Here is a 12,841-nt window from a genome sequence, read left to right on the forward strand (position 1 = left end):
CTATGGATCAGCAAAATAGTTTTTCAAGAATTGATATCGAGTCTAGAAAATCTCAGAAATAAAGAAAAAGAATCAAAGTTGAGAAATTGAGAGAAAAAGTACAAAAAAAGAAAATCTCAACTTATTGAGACTGAAGTAAACAAAAGACTTAAGGTCTAAAAATAATTAAAGAATAAGTAACAAAAAATAATTGCTTTTAAAACGTGTCTCTATCTAATGCTAATACAATACAATATAATATATATATATATATATGCCAAAGATAAAAAAAATAAATTATAAAAATAATTATAAAAAAATTAATTTATGTTTATCATATGTATTGAGTAACATAATATGAGTTATCATCTTTTAAATTACTTAATTAATTATTTCATAAATATATAATTTTTAATTTTTTGTTTTTCGTTTATTTTTCTTGTCTCGTCTTCTTTTGTCTGATTAAATAAATGTAATTTGAATAGCGAGCAATGTACATATAATTCTGCGATATATAAAATGTAGCATTTTGTAGGTATCTATTACATTGTATATCATTAAAGTAAAGAAACGTATTTTTATCAATTTTATAAACAGTCAAGTAAAACGTTAAAACCTTAACAAATCTAATATAGATTTTATTAAAGTTGTGTAACTAAAATTCTGTTGTTTATTCCCAATAATAAATACTATTTCTAAAATACATAAATCTTATCACTTTAAAGTTCTTTGATTTATATATATATATGACTTTTTCATCGATTAAATCAATTTCCCATTTTTTCATAAAAAAAATTCCTCTTTTCCTCTATAATAAAAAAAATAGGGAGTGCGAGTCCTGCTAATCTGACATCTTTTATGATGTGCAGAACGCAGTCTCGCACATTTGCAACGTCTCCAACACACAACTGTTCCAGCTGGTGACATGGGCAAAGCACATCCCGCACTTTACATCATTGCCGCTGGTGGATCAAATGCTTCTGCTCAAGGCTGGTTGGAACGAATTGCTAATAGCCGCCTTCTCCTATCGTTCCATCGAGGTGAAGGACAGCATCGTTCTGGCAACGGGCGCCACGGTGCGTCGAGATTCGGCGCAACAGGCGGGCGTGATCACGATATTCGATCGCGTGCTCTCGGAACTGGTGTCGAAGATGCGCGAGATGAAAATGGACAGGACCGAACTCGGATGCCTTAGGTAACGTGGCAAGAGTCGTCTTTGACCGACAACTTTAGAAATAGAAATCTTACTAGTGGGTTTCTTTTTTCTTTTTTCTTTACACTATTTTTCCTTCAATTCTAAGATATTCCGCACCTTCGTCCATGATCTTGTTAAATACAATAGTTAATTCAATAAAAAATCGAGAGAAAATAAAAGGCTAATAAAAGCCAAGGAAATAAATGCATTTCTCTTGTGTGACAATTTTTTTTAATAATATTATTAACCCTCAAACTGAACACGTGGATCTTTCCTGTCCGTGTCAATTTTAATCCATTGTTTTAAAAAAATATTAATAAAATCTCGAGGTTGGAAACTTATAAAAAAAAAAGTTTATGTCAAAAGGGACTTATAAATGAAAGGACAAATTAAACAGTTCATTCAGTGTAAAGTGCTACCCACGCGTTCAGGATTACGGTGCCAAAAAAACGTGTTCAGTTTAAGGGTTAAATATAATATATTAATAATTATATATAATTTAATTATTAAATAATAATAATAATAATAAAATATAATTATTAATATATTCTTAATAATATTTAATTATTATTATTTAATAAATAAATTATATTAATAATTATATATAATTTATTATATTTAATAAAATTATTAAGGATATTATTAATAATATGTTTAATTTTTATATTCAATATCTCAGAGGTTTTTTTACTAGATTTTAATTAATGGAATCGAATGTCTTTCGCTAAAATTTTATCGGTGTGTGTACAGATCCATTATTCTCTTCAATCCCGATGTACGAGGTCTGAAGTCCAGTAACGAAGTTGCCGTCCTGCGCGAAAAGATCTACGCCGCTCTGGAGGAATACACTCGCGTATCTTGGCCGGACGACCCGGGGAGGTTCGCGAAACTGCTGCTCCGCCTGCCATCCATCCGTTCGATCGGCCTCAAGTGCCTGGAGCACCTATTCTTTTTCAAGCTCCTCGGCGAGGAACGGGCGGTCGAGGACTTCCTCAAGGAGATGCTGGAGTCACCGTCGGATCCTTAGGAGCAGAAGGTGTGCCGCGTCCTCGGGCACACCGATCTGTGAAAAACCAAGAGGAGGAAGAAGACTACGAAAGAGAGAATAGGAGCCCGCATTCGAGTCCGTATCGAGTTTTCTCATTCGGGATGCTAGACAATTACTGTATTGTGACGCCTCTCTCTGCTGCGTTACAATATAAAATTATCGCGCATCGAGCGAGATGGAATTTACTTACTTCTCTTCACCACCATCCCTATCTCCTCTCTTCTCCCCTTCCTTTCCTTCTGTCCTGCTATTTATGTTTTTGTTAAAGCTTAGCGACTCTCGTATCCAGCGTAAGGAGGCAGTCCTTATTGACTACGTCAAGATTTTAGTACGATAGAATATAATTCGGGCTTTTGAAACTGACAATCGGTAATCAGACAATTTGTCAAACCTATTAAATTTATTACAATAACGTGTGAAGATTGGCTTATAAATGCAAGATTGATAGAAAATTTAGTCTTATCCATTTGATGAATAAATCAACGACGTTTTGATTTACGAAAAGCTGTAGGAAAATAATTTTATCTACGCACACAACAATCGCTGCCTCTTTAATTTGTGACACGTGTCGTGCCATTATCCGAGCGAAAATCGTGTTTCCATCGCGACATTTCGCGCCGACGATCGATCCTTGTTTCGGACAGACATCGCGTCTTCGTCGGGGACTGCACTTTTCAACAGAAGTTCCTAGAATGATTGTTTCTTTCTTTTCTATTTTTGCACTTTCTTACATTTCGGTCTCTTTTCTGTTTTTTTATCTCCCTCCCCCTCTCTCTCTCTCTCTCTCTCTCTCCCCCCCTCTCTCCCTTTTTATCTCTCCCCCTCTCTTTTTCTCTCTCTCTCTCTCTCTCTCTCTCTCTCTCTCTCTTTCTCTCTGTCTCTCTCGTTCTGGATCGTTTTTTGGCGATTCTAACTTTCGGCGAGCTCGATGAAGACGCGATCTGTGCTCGCGAGTTCTCGGACACCTTTTACATTCCAACTCTGCCTCGATTCGGATCGTTACTTTAAAACAGCCACTATTTGCATATTGATATATATACATACACTTGCATCAGTGCGCGAGTTTAACGGTAATTTATTGTTTTGTATTTTAGCCTATAGGAAAAAACGAACTTACTAATTCATTATTAATTATATTAAATACGCATTATGTAGCCCCCTTCGCGCCCCTTCTTTTTTATATAGCATGTGTCCGTGACGTGAAATATTGGAATTGCAATAACTCTGCTAATATCGGAGCGTGCGAATGAAGTATTTGCTTTCAAGGTGTTAGGGTTTCCGTTTATCTCTCTGTTTCTTTCGATTGAATGCACGCTCGATATATATATATATATTATATATTATACATACTCGGATCTGTTTCGTTAACTTTCTTTTAAGCAGACTTTTAACTTTAATGTGACAAATTCATATTGTATACTTTACAGTGCTGTCTTCTATGTCTCGTACAAATTCGACATGGCAGCAAATAGTAGAGTTAGAACTTTTTTTTTATAGTTTACACTGGTAGTGAGATTTGTTTCCCCTGGAGAATGTTCAATGCACGATGAAAGCAGATAAAAAAACGAAGATGCAAGAGCTTTCGAAGAGAAAGCTCTTGCAAGATGTATAATTATATACTATAAATCTAGCGTAAGGATTAACTGATCGTGGACAGAATTAAGATAGAACCCTACTCTCGTTGTTAGTAATTTACAGAATCGCGTGTCACATGATGCGAGCTGATAGATACGGATTTATAAATTATATAAAGCAAGACAAGTATTTGCTCAATCGTTTATTTTCTAAATTTACATGTTATATATATGTATAAAAATATGCATGAAATATATATATATATATATATATATATATATATATATATATATATTTTTCTCGAGATTGTTAACTATATTTATTACACTATCTGTTAACTATTTCTACTTGAAAAATCGAATTAATATCGATATAATTTACACAATAGTCGGGTTTTAATAGTTTTATGTCAACATTTATGTTGACTTGGTTCTTCGTTTGGAAAAAAAGTTTTTAAATGTGTTATATAATAATATTTTTATTCATTTAATCAATATATACGTAAAGTTTTTTATAATATAAAAAATTATCGATATTTTTAATGAATTTATGAAGTTTGACAATTATGTATACAATTAAATATGATGTAACACAATTATGTTGTAAAATAATATTCAAAGAAATGTAATGTTATTTTTTTTATTTTAACTGAAAAACGCGGAGTATATATTGTTTCATTGCGCGAATATTGTACAAATACTTGATACGGATTTCCGACTCCTTCAGCTCAAATCATTGGACACGATTTACTCTACTACTCTAGAAATATAGTAAGGGAATGATCATACTTACTTCAGTAATATAAATTATGATAATATTATTGTATATTATTAAACATATTTCTATTTTTGCGTGAATGCCTACGATTGTTAGTTGTTGGTTATTGTTATCTACTTGATGAGAGTTTTTAATGTTATGCGTACCGTGAAAAAAACAAACACAATTATTAAATTCATAATTTTTTTTATAACATACTGGAGTTACTATTCATTTCAGATGCCTGTTTTTTTTTTTTTGTTTAATATTTTCTCGAGAGCATTCAGGGAAGGCGAAGAACTACGTGTATTAATGCGGACGCAGGAGCAATATATGTATAAATCGATTTAATTTCTCAATATATATAGTAATTCGAGTCATTTTGATTTATTAAGTAGGAGCGCACACATATTAAAGCGAGATTCTATGCATACATATATATATATATATATATATATATATATAATATATATCTCTCTCTCTATATATATATATATACACATATATATTTGCCAATTTATTATTTGATTGTACAATTGTTATTTCAACACGTTACTTTTATTATTGACACAAAGCACCTGACCAAAATTACCTCTGAACAATCGCGCGACTAGCGATCACCTCTTCAAATTCCTCACAAAATATTTAAAAAAACAACGCTGTAAGTGACCATTAGGATTGGTGGGCGCGAATGCTACCTGTGAATGAAGTTTCATAAATGAAATATATAAATGTTAAAAAAAGAAACGGAAATATCTATACATATATCTATAAATAATATATGAATATATATAAACACCGAATTCTTTCACAAATACAAATACACGATACAACCTCAGTAGTAATCAGGAAAAAGAAAAAGAGTAGAAACAAAGGTAGAGAGCGACACAGATTTAATGAACTATGTCCTGCGTTCAGATATACATTTATATAAGGTAAGAGGATTTAAAAGAGTGATCTTTGGAATGCCGTGTGATTTTATGATGTCTACTAAAGCATAAATTAACACATTGAGCTTCTTGCGCGTGAAGCATCGTATATTCGGGGATACTGGATCATGTGTGTATGTGTGTATATGTGTGTGTGTGTGTGTGTGTGTGTGTGTGTGTGTATGTGTATGTATGTCGAAAAAGTATACAAGGTGAGGAAAAAGTATGGAAACCCTGAAAAATCTCGAAAAATATAAGTTTTGCAGAAAAATGTTTCAGACAAAAATTTTATGATTTCGAGAGGGACATAAGATGGTGTCACTGATTTGACCTAGAATACTCGCGTGAAGGTCACGTAAAGGTCAATCAATTTTTTAAATGGAACACCCTATTTTTAATTGCATATTCTTGCAGCTTATCTCGAGAGCTTTCCTCACTATGATAAAACACTATGATAATACTTATTTCGACTAAGAATTTCCTGAGATATTTTAAAGTTTGTCATGATATACTTTTTAATATAAAATATAAAGTAAATGAAAAAGAATTAATAACTCTTGTCTTAGATTCTTCTTCTGTAAAAGTTATATATTTTTTGAGATTTTTAAGGATTTCCATACTTTTTTCTCACCCTGTATATGTAGTATATACTTTTAATATATATAAACTTAAATGCTTTTGCCATACTTCTTTGAAGTATCATCATTGAAATGGTACGATGCTCAAATTGTGTGTAGTATAATACAGTCTTACCTTATTATAATAACACACAGTGTCCTATATAGAGCGGAAGAATCGGGTGCGCTGTATAAAACTATTTTTTTTCTGTACAGCAATTGACGTATATATTTTAATTTTTTTTTTTATATCTACATGTATTGTACCTCTCTTTTGCTTTTGTCTCTTTTGTACTTATGCGGACCCGCTGGGTATTACAATTATGTTTTTCCTGTGTTGCATGCCGTTCTTTTTTTTTTTTTTTTTTTTTTTTTTTCTCTTCCGTTGTAATAACTTCAAGAGAAAATATGACACATCTCTAACTAACATATACTTGTTTTGCAAAGTTCTCTTTACAGTATGATGAAATATCATTTCAGTATTTGAAACAAATGTGCGTGCGTGTGTGCGTGCGTGCGTGCGTGCGTGCGTGCGTGCGTGCGTGCGTGCGTGCGTGCGTGCGTGTGTGTGTGTGTGTGTGTGTGTGTGTGTGTGTGTGTGTGTGTGTGTGTGTGTGTGTGTGTGTGTGTGTGTGTGTGTGTGTGTGTGTGTGTGTGTGTGTGCGTGTGTGCGTGTGTGCGTGTGTGCGTGTGTGTGTGCATGGAGAGAGAGAGAGAGAGAGACGGTGCATCTTTTTGTAGCGTAACCGAAACCCTTTTACGCACCCATTCTACATAGATCAGTACAAATAAGTTTAATAATAATAATAATAACGATAATAGTAATAACTAACGATAATAATGATAATAGTAATAATGATACCGATAACATTAATAAATATACTGTTTATTCTTATCGAGCGCGTAAGGTGTACCCAACTTAACAAATAGTAGCAGGTGTGTCCTACTAAATACCGTACCTTTAAACAAAAGAAGAGCTAAACTGTAAGCTAGTATGTTACATCTATGTATAAACGTCGTACAATATTTACATATATGGGCAATCTCTAATTAAGAGAATTAATAAGTTAACACTTGTATGACTGCCATTATTGATCAAATATTATTTTGGGATATTATCGTATATAAGTCGAATACTTCGAAGTTTTTCTTTTTTTATTTCTTCTTGGTTTGCGCGCATTCGGAGAAGGGAAACACATTTATATACGGCATACACGTTCGTTCATAATTTCGGATTAATATAAAATTAATATAAAAAATTACGAGAGTGAAAAAAAATGTTTAAATATATTTAAACGATACTGTGTAGAATTCTGATTATAAAAAAAATACTGATTGGAGATACTCGTGAACTAATTGTATATGTCGATAAATGTTGAATGTAACATTCCATTTTACGGATAATTCATTAATAATCGGCGAACACGCATTGCACACACGTGACATCATACGTGACACGTGACATGAACATACACACAAATGAACGCCTATCGCTTCATTTCTTCTTCATTATCAGACAATTGCTCCATTTCATAAATTTTCAAACTATCACGATTTTTGATTCTCTCAATTTTTTTATTTTAACGGAGCGAGACGTGTTGTGTATGACATATATATATATATATATATATACTCTGTTGCAAATTGATATTAATTTATTTCACTGGCTTTAATAACCAACGACACGATATATGGTTGTGCTCCGTAGATAGCAAAGCAATATAATTAATTATACATATATATTTATACATAAGCATTACAGATATATATATACATATAAATATATAAATATATAAATAATTTTATATATATACTTTATATAAAATTAATATATAATTTTTATATATAAATTATATATAAATTATATATAATTATAATATAGTTTACATATAAATATATTATATGTATGTGTGTGTATGTGTGTATATATATATATATATATATATATGTATATGTATGTATGTATGTACATCTCCCTCTCAAGAGTTTATCTTTTTAATCTGTAAGTTATACGACTTGGTTTATAATGTTATTATAGTAGGACATTTTGTTTCGCGCATCTATTGTAGATTATAAAAAGAATCTGTCTTTACACACATACTTATGCTCTATTTACTACTACTAAACTACTAAGATACGCTTTTGTAAATGTAAACATACACCTTTTTTCAAATATAACGGTACGGAACATGTGCAAAGTATCACGTACGGAGGCGTCGAGGTTCTCAGGTGAAGAGAGCAAATGTTTTTCTTTTTTTTTTTTTTTAAAGAGAGAATAAGAGTAATATATTCACAGAAAGCGAGAGATGAGGGTATTATAAAGTAATACACAATGTAGAGAGAAACGCGAGAAAGAATCACATGTAGAAGAGAAGCAAGCGAAAAAGAGAAAGAGAGAGAAAGAGAGAGAGAGAGAGAGAGAAATTGATAATAAGAGAGGATGAGAAATTGTTGACGGCAAGAATGTGCAAAACAAAGGGAGTGATGTGCTATGAGTATACTTGTACAACAGTATGTGGCTAGTAACAATCCCTGAGATATATAATGTACGGTTTCGCGCCAAGAGATAGATCGTCTATTCTGACTTATCTAAATATAATATTTTTATGAAGTGAAGAGACGTCTGTATTTTTTCCTACCATTTACCATGTTGACAGCACCACGATATATATATATATATATATTTATGAAAAAAATTATAAAATATTTCTATTTATTTTTTTAATACATTAATATTGTATTAAAAGGAAAAAATCATAAAAATAATTGTATTTGACTTATTAAAATATAATATAATTAAAATATAATAGTAATTAAAATATTATATTTTAATTATTATTTTAGTATATTTTATATAATTTTTGAAATTGAATAATATATATATATATATATATATATATATATATAATTAAAATATATTTTATTTAATTATTTATAGTAAAAATAAGAAATAAAATATTAGTCATAATATTTGGAAAATATTTCTCCAACATTTTCTGGAATATTTATGATAAATCTTTGCGATCTGTTTAATTTAAAATTACAAAAATATTTATAAAAATCTTCAAATAATTGTCATGAATATTTCGTATACATTTTATAAAGATTATGAACTGTCTGGGCAATTTTCCTTGAAATCTTCCCTCACACGTTTAATAAGTTAATCAAAAGTGATTAATTTTTTCTTACAATATATTTATTATTGTTAATAGAAGCAGATATGAGTTTCATGCATCATATTTTTGTTTTCTTATGAGGTAATAAAAAGTTTGTATCTTTCACGCACAATGTGTTGTCAGATTTATAATGAAATGTACAATGAGATTGCTTACACATGTATGTACCAAGTGCAGCACGTGACGAATATATACATAGCTCTTGCCATTTAAAAAAAACTAAGTTAGTTCAACGCATAATGAATAAAATAACAGTAGCATCTGGAATATAATCACATTTCATAAAAATCTACGGATATAAATCTGTTTAAATGCATTTCAAATATATATATGTATATATAATAGTTTACATAAATTACATATATTACATCATGATGATTTACAAGGGATAATCAAAGAAGAAAGGAAAGATCCAAATAAATAATAATCATGGAAAAAAGTAATAAAAGAAATAAAAAAATTATGGAAAAATTTTTTATTTATGATGGACATGTGTCGAATATGTTTCAGAAATTGTTCAGCATTATCAGCATTACAACACAATAATTGTAAATATTACATCACTGATGTAAGTCCATCGCTGCAAGTTCTTTCCCCATCTTCCATATATATATATTTTTTTATATATAAATTAAATCGTCTAATATATATATAAGTTGGACATAGAACGCAAACAATATAACACTTTCTGTGACAAACATTTTTACGAAGATTCCTGTTGTTGCCATTTCTTTTTCCGTTACAGAGTATTTACAACTATTTATCGAGAAATTATATAACGGATTTTATTTAATGTTAAATTTTATGTAATGTTTAATTAATTGCATTGTAAACCAAGATTGGAAGTATTGAACTGTCTTATATTTTTAACTAAATTTCACAGCTTTTTAGCATGTGTGCAGTCTTGATTCCAGTTTATCTGAAAAAAACACATGAAAGATAGATTAGATTTCGTTCCACAATAAAAAAAAAATATATTAAAATTATAAAAGATGTCTGGTTCATATTAGCCACTGTGGTCAGAAAGATATCACAGCGGGAATCTGTTTGCCAATTTAATCTAACATGTTTGTGCAGTGGCAAACACAAAGAAAATGTGTTGGTCACGAATATTTACATGTATATAATATTTACATTTCGCATTATCTCTCAATTTTTTGTCCATGTTAATTTTTAACACATGATTTAAATAGTTTAAATATGAGTAATACTAACATTAATACAACATATAAGAGATAGATAAATAAAGGTATAACTCACAAAATTTGTCCACATTTTATTGAATATCTAAGAATTACTTAGAACTTTTCTTCTTCAAGACCATGTTTAAAGAACATGAGTACAGGCACAGACTCGCCGTCGATCTCACGATACTCCATGAGGCCCACAATGCCATCAATGTCCATTGAACAACCGGTGAAAAATTGCAATTCCTTAAAACGGCTCAGAATATCCTTCATAACTTTGTTCATATTGGTTTTAAAAACTTCTACTTGATCAGGTGACTTTTCTTCTAGCCTTGCTACTAATCTGTAAAAAAAGCATATTTTATATATAAAACTTATTTAAATAAAAGTAAAAAAAAAAAATTATTCTTTAATTGTATTATTTTACTATTTTTTATTACTCTTTATTTTTTTCTTTAAGAAGTTATAACAATTGTTAAAACGAAAATTTATGTCTATATAAGAAATATATATACATGATTTAAAATGAGTCATATTTGAGTTTTATAATTAAGTAATTAAATAAATATCAATAATTTCTTCTTTATAATAATTAATATAAGTATATTAATTTATATATAATATTTATTATATAATAAATAAAAATATTATATATTTTGATTCTCTATACATTTTGAGATGTACAATAATAGCACTTTTTCTTAATTTCTCCATTAAAAACATTAATGTAATAAATAAAAATCCCTAGTACTTAAAAATAATACTTACTTCTTCATGTAATCTTTGAGATACAAGGTGTAAGATTTCTTATCTCCAAAGGCAAAGGTTTCTTGAAGTCGGTGATTCAATACAACATCAACGCCAGACTCTACTACCTCATCGGTGCCTTCATCAGCCTCCTCTGCGGAGGGATTAAAACCAGCAATATTAACTTCTCCTGCTTTACGAGTGATTAACTGAAAAATAGTTAATGTATATATTCAGTACCTAAGTTTTCTATACCAAAAAAAGTATTTTATAAATATATATATATAAATAAATATATACTCTGCCATATACTTCATACAGCACATCATCCACTAGCTTGATTTTATAAGTATCAGAGAACATTTCATCCCCTAAAAACATACATAGAGTATTATATTATATATTATTTTACGTAGACTTATAAATTTATATTTTATGTAGCCTCCAGAATTCAAGAGCTTATATTAATGAATGGCACATGGTGTATGTGTGTGTGTACTCTTGCACCATAAGAATTAAGGACATATGGAAAGGTTAGGAATTTCATAATCGTGGATCTATCAGAATCTAAGTAATATAATATAATAATCGTGCAAATTAATCATGAAATATCAAAACTGCGGGTAATTTCCAAAAATAATCTGGAAATATTTCTCATCGAAATATCGAGAAAGTTCGAAATGTCATTGTTCAAACTCTTTACTCGCTTATTATCGAATCTCGACTGGGAAAATAAAAAATAACTGATTTATACGATTGCGAGAACCGTATTTTGTTTACTCACCGGTGAAAAGATCCTTGTAAATCCTCATTGTGGAAGATGGAGAAAGATATAATTACAGCTAAAACTAAATAAGACACGGTCACCCGACAGAGCGTACCGGAAAAGAAGGAGATTCAGCGAGCGTCTCGGAACGTGTGTGCCAACCTGAGCGCGCTTAGCATTCCAGAGATTCCAAGAGGGCGCGCTTGTCGCACGTGGCGCGAAAAATTATCGTATTTGAACAGAATTATCGTACATTTAGAAATATTAATAAAAATTATTTACGTATTAATTCTTTCGATAGAAATAATTATTTAATAAAATCAAAATCTAATCTAATAACAATATATTTACTTAATATAAATGTTGCAATGTATACATATAAAATAAAATTAGGTTCCCACTGTAAGAATTGCATGAAGGAATATTTATGAACTTTTAGAAATAAGTTTAGAAGTCTAGTAAAAACATTTTGCTGCACAAGATTTTTTTCAACGAAATGTTTTTTATCTAGACTTTTAAGCTCATATCTAAAAGTTTATTAATATTCCTTCATGTAATTTATATCTGGAACCTATCTCATTTTATTGATACAAACCGCAAAACGTTTGTATCAAGCAATTATTGTTACGATCTGGCTCTAGAAGCCGATAAAAAAACTGTAATTTCTTAACTTTCTTCTTTATTAACATAAGATTGCATAAGTTCCGAAAAGGTTTCGATGTATACTTTTATCGTGGAAAAAAATTTATCATTCTATACAACCCTTAAAAACATTTTGGTATATTAAAAATATCAATAATACTGGTTTAGGATCCCCTTAAGGAAGTAAAACACCTTTTTGAGAAAAATCGGTTTTTATATTTCTG

General features: G+C 30.0%; 2 protein-coding genes across 17 annotated transcripts in view; one reads left to right on the forward strand and one right to left on the reverse strand.

The window, feature by feature from the left end:
* The window catches only part of Usp (retinoid X receptor ultraspiracle), a 103,127-nt gene extending 94,412 nt beyond the window's left edge, over positions 1-8,715 (forward strand). For 15 of the 16 annotated variants that reach the window (XM_072908426.1, XM_072908427.1, XM_072908423.1 and 12 more), the window contains 2 exons: positions 849-1,174; positions 1,925-8,715. In XM_072908426.1, the coding sequence (XP_072764527.1) occupies positions 849-1,174; positions 1,925-2,201 (603 nt within the window). In that variant the 3' untranslated portion in view covers positions 2,202-8,715. The remainder of the gene's footprint in view (positions 1-848; positions 1,175-1,924) is intronic. The other variant, XM_072908425.1, reaches the window with a different exon arrangement.
* Positions 8,716-9,735: 1,020 nt separating this feature from the next.
* On the reverse strand, positions 9,736-12,141 carry Tctp (translationally controlled tumor protein). Its single transcript, XM_072908272.1, has 5 exons — positions 11,994-12,141; positions 11,510-11,580; positions 11,231-11,418; positions 10,536-10,805; positions 9,736-10,194 (listed from the first exon to the last, which is right to left on the reverse strand). The coding sequence occupies exons 1-4, from the start codon at positions 12,019-12,021 to the stop codon at positions 10,574-10,576; spliced, it is 519 nt and encodes a 172-aa protein (XP_072764373.1). The 5' UTR covers positions 12,022-12,141; the 3' UTR covers positions 9,736-10,194; positions 10,536-10,573.
* Positions 12,142-12,841: the final 700 nt, after the last annotated feature.

This window comes from Anoplolepis gracilipes, chromosome 16, assembly GCF_047496725.1.
Source record: "Anoplolepis gracilipes chromosome 16, ASM4749672v1, whole genome shotgun sequence".
Lineage (NCBI taxonomy): Eukaryota > Metazoa > Arthropoda > Insecta > Hymenoptera > Formicidae > Anoplolepis > Anoplolepis gracilipes.

What these genes read in the sequence shown, in the direction of transcription:
- Tctp (XM_072908272.1), bottom strand. Translation starts at nt 12,021, where the DNA reads ATGAGGATTTACAAGGATCTTTTCACCG. An exon ending in TGTATGAAGTATATGGCAGA is followed by an intron (nt 11,419 to 11,509) that starts GTATATATTTAT and finishes ACTATTTTTCAG; the next exon opens with TTAATCACTCGTAAAGCAGG. An exon ending in CTCAAAGATTACATGAAGAA is followed by an intron (nt 10,806 to 11,230) that starts GTAAGTATTATT and finishes CTTTTTTTACAG; the next exon opens with ATTAGTAGCAAGGCTAGAAG.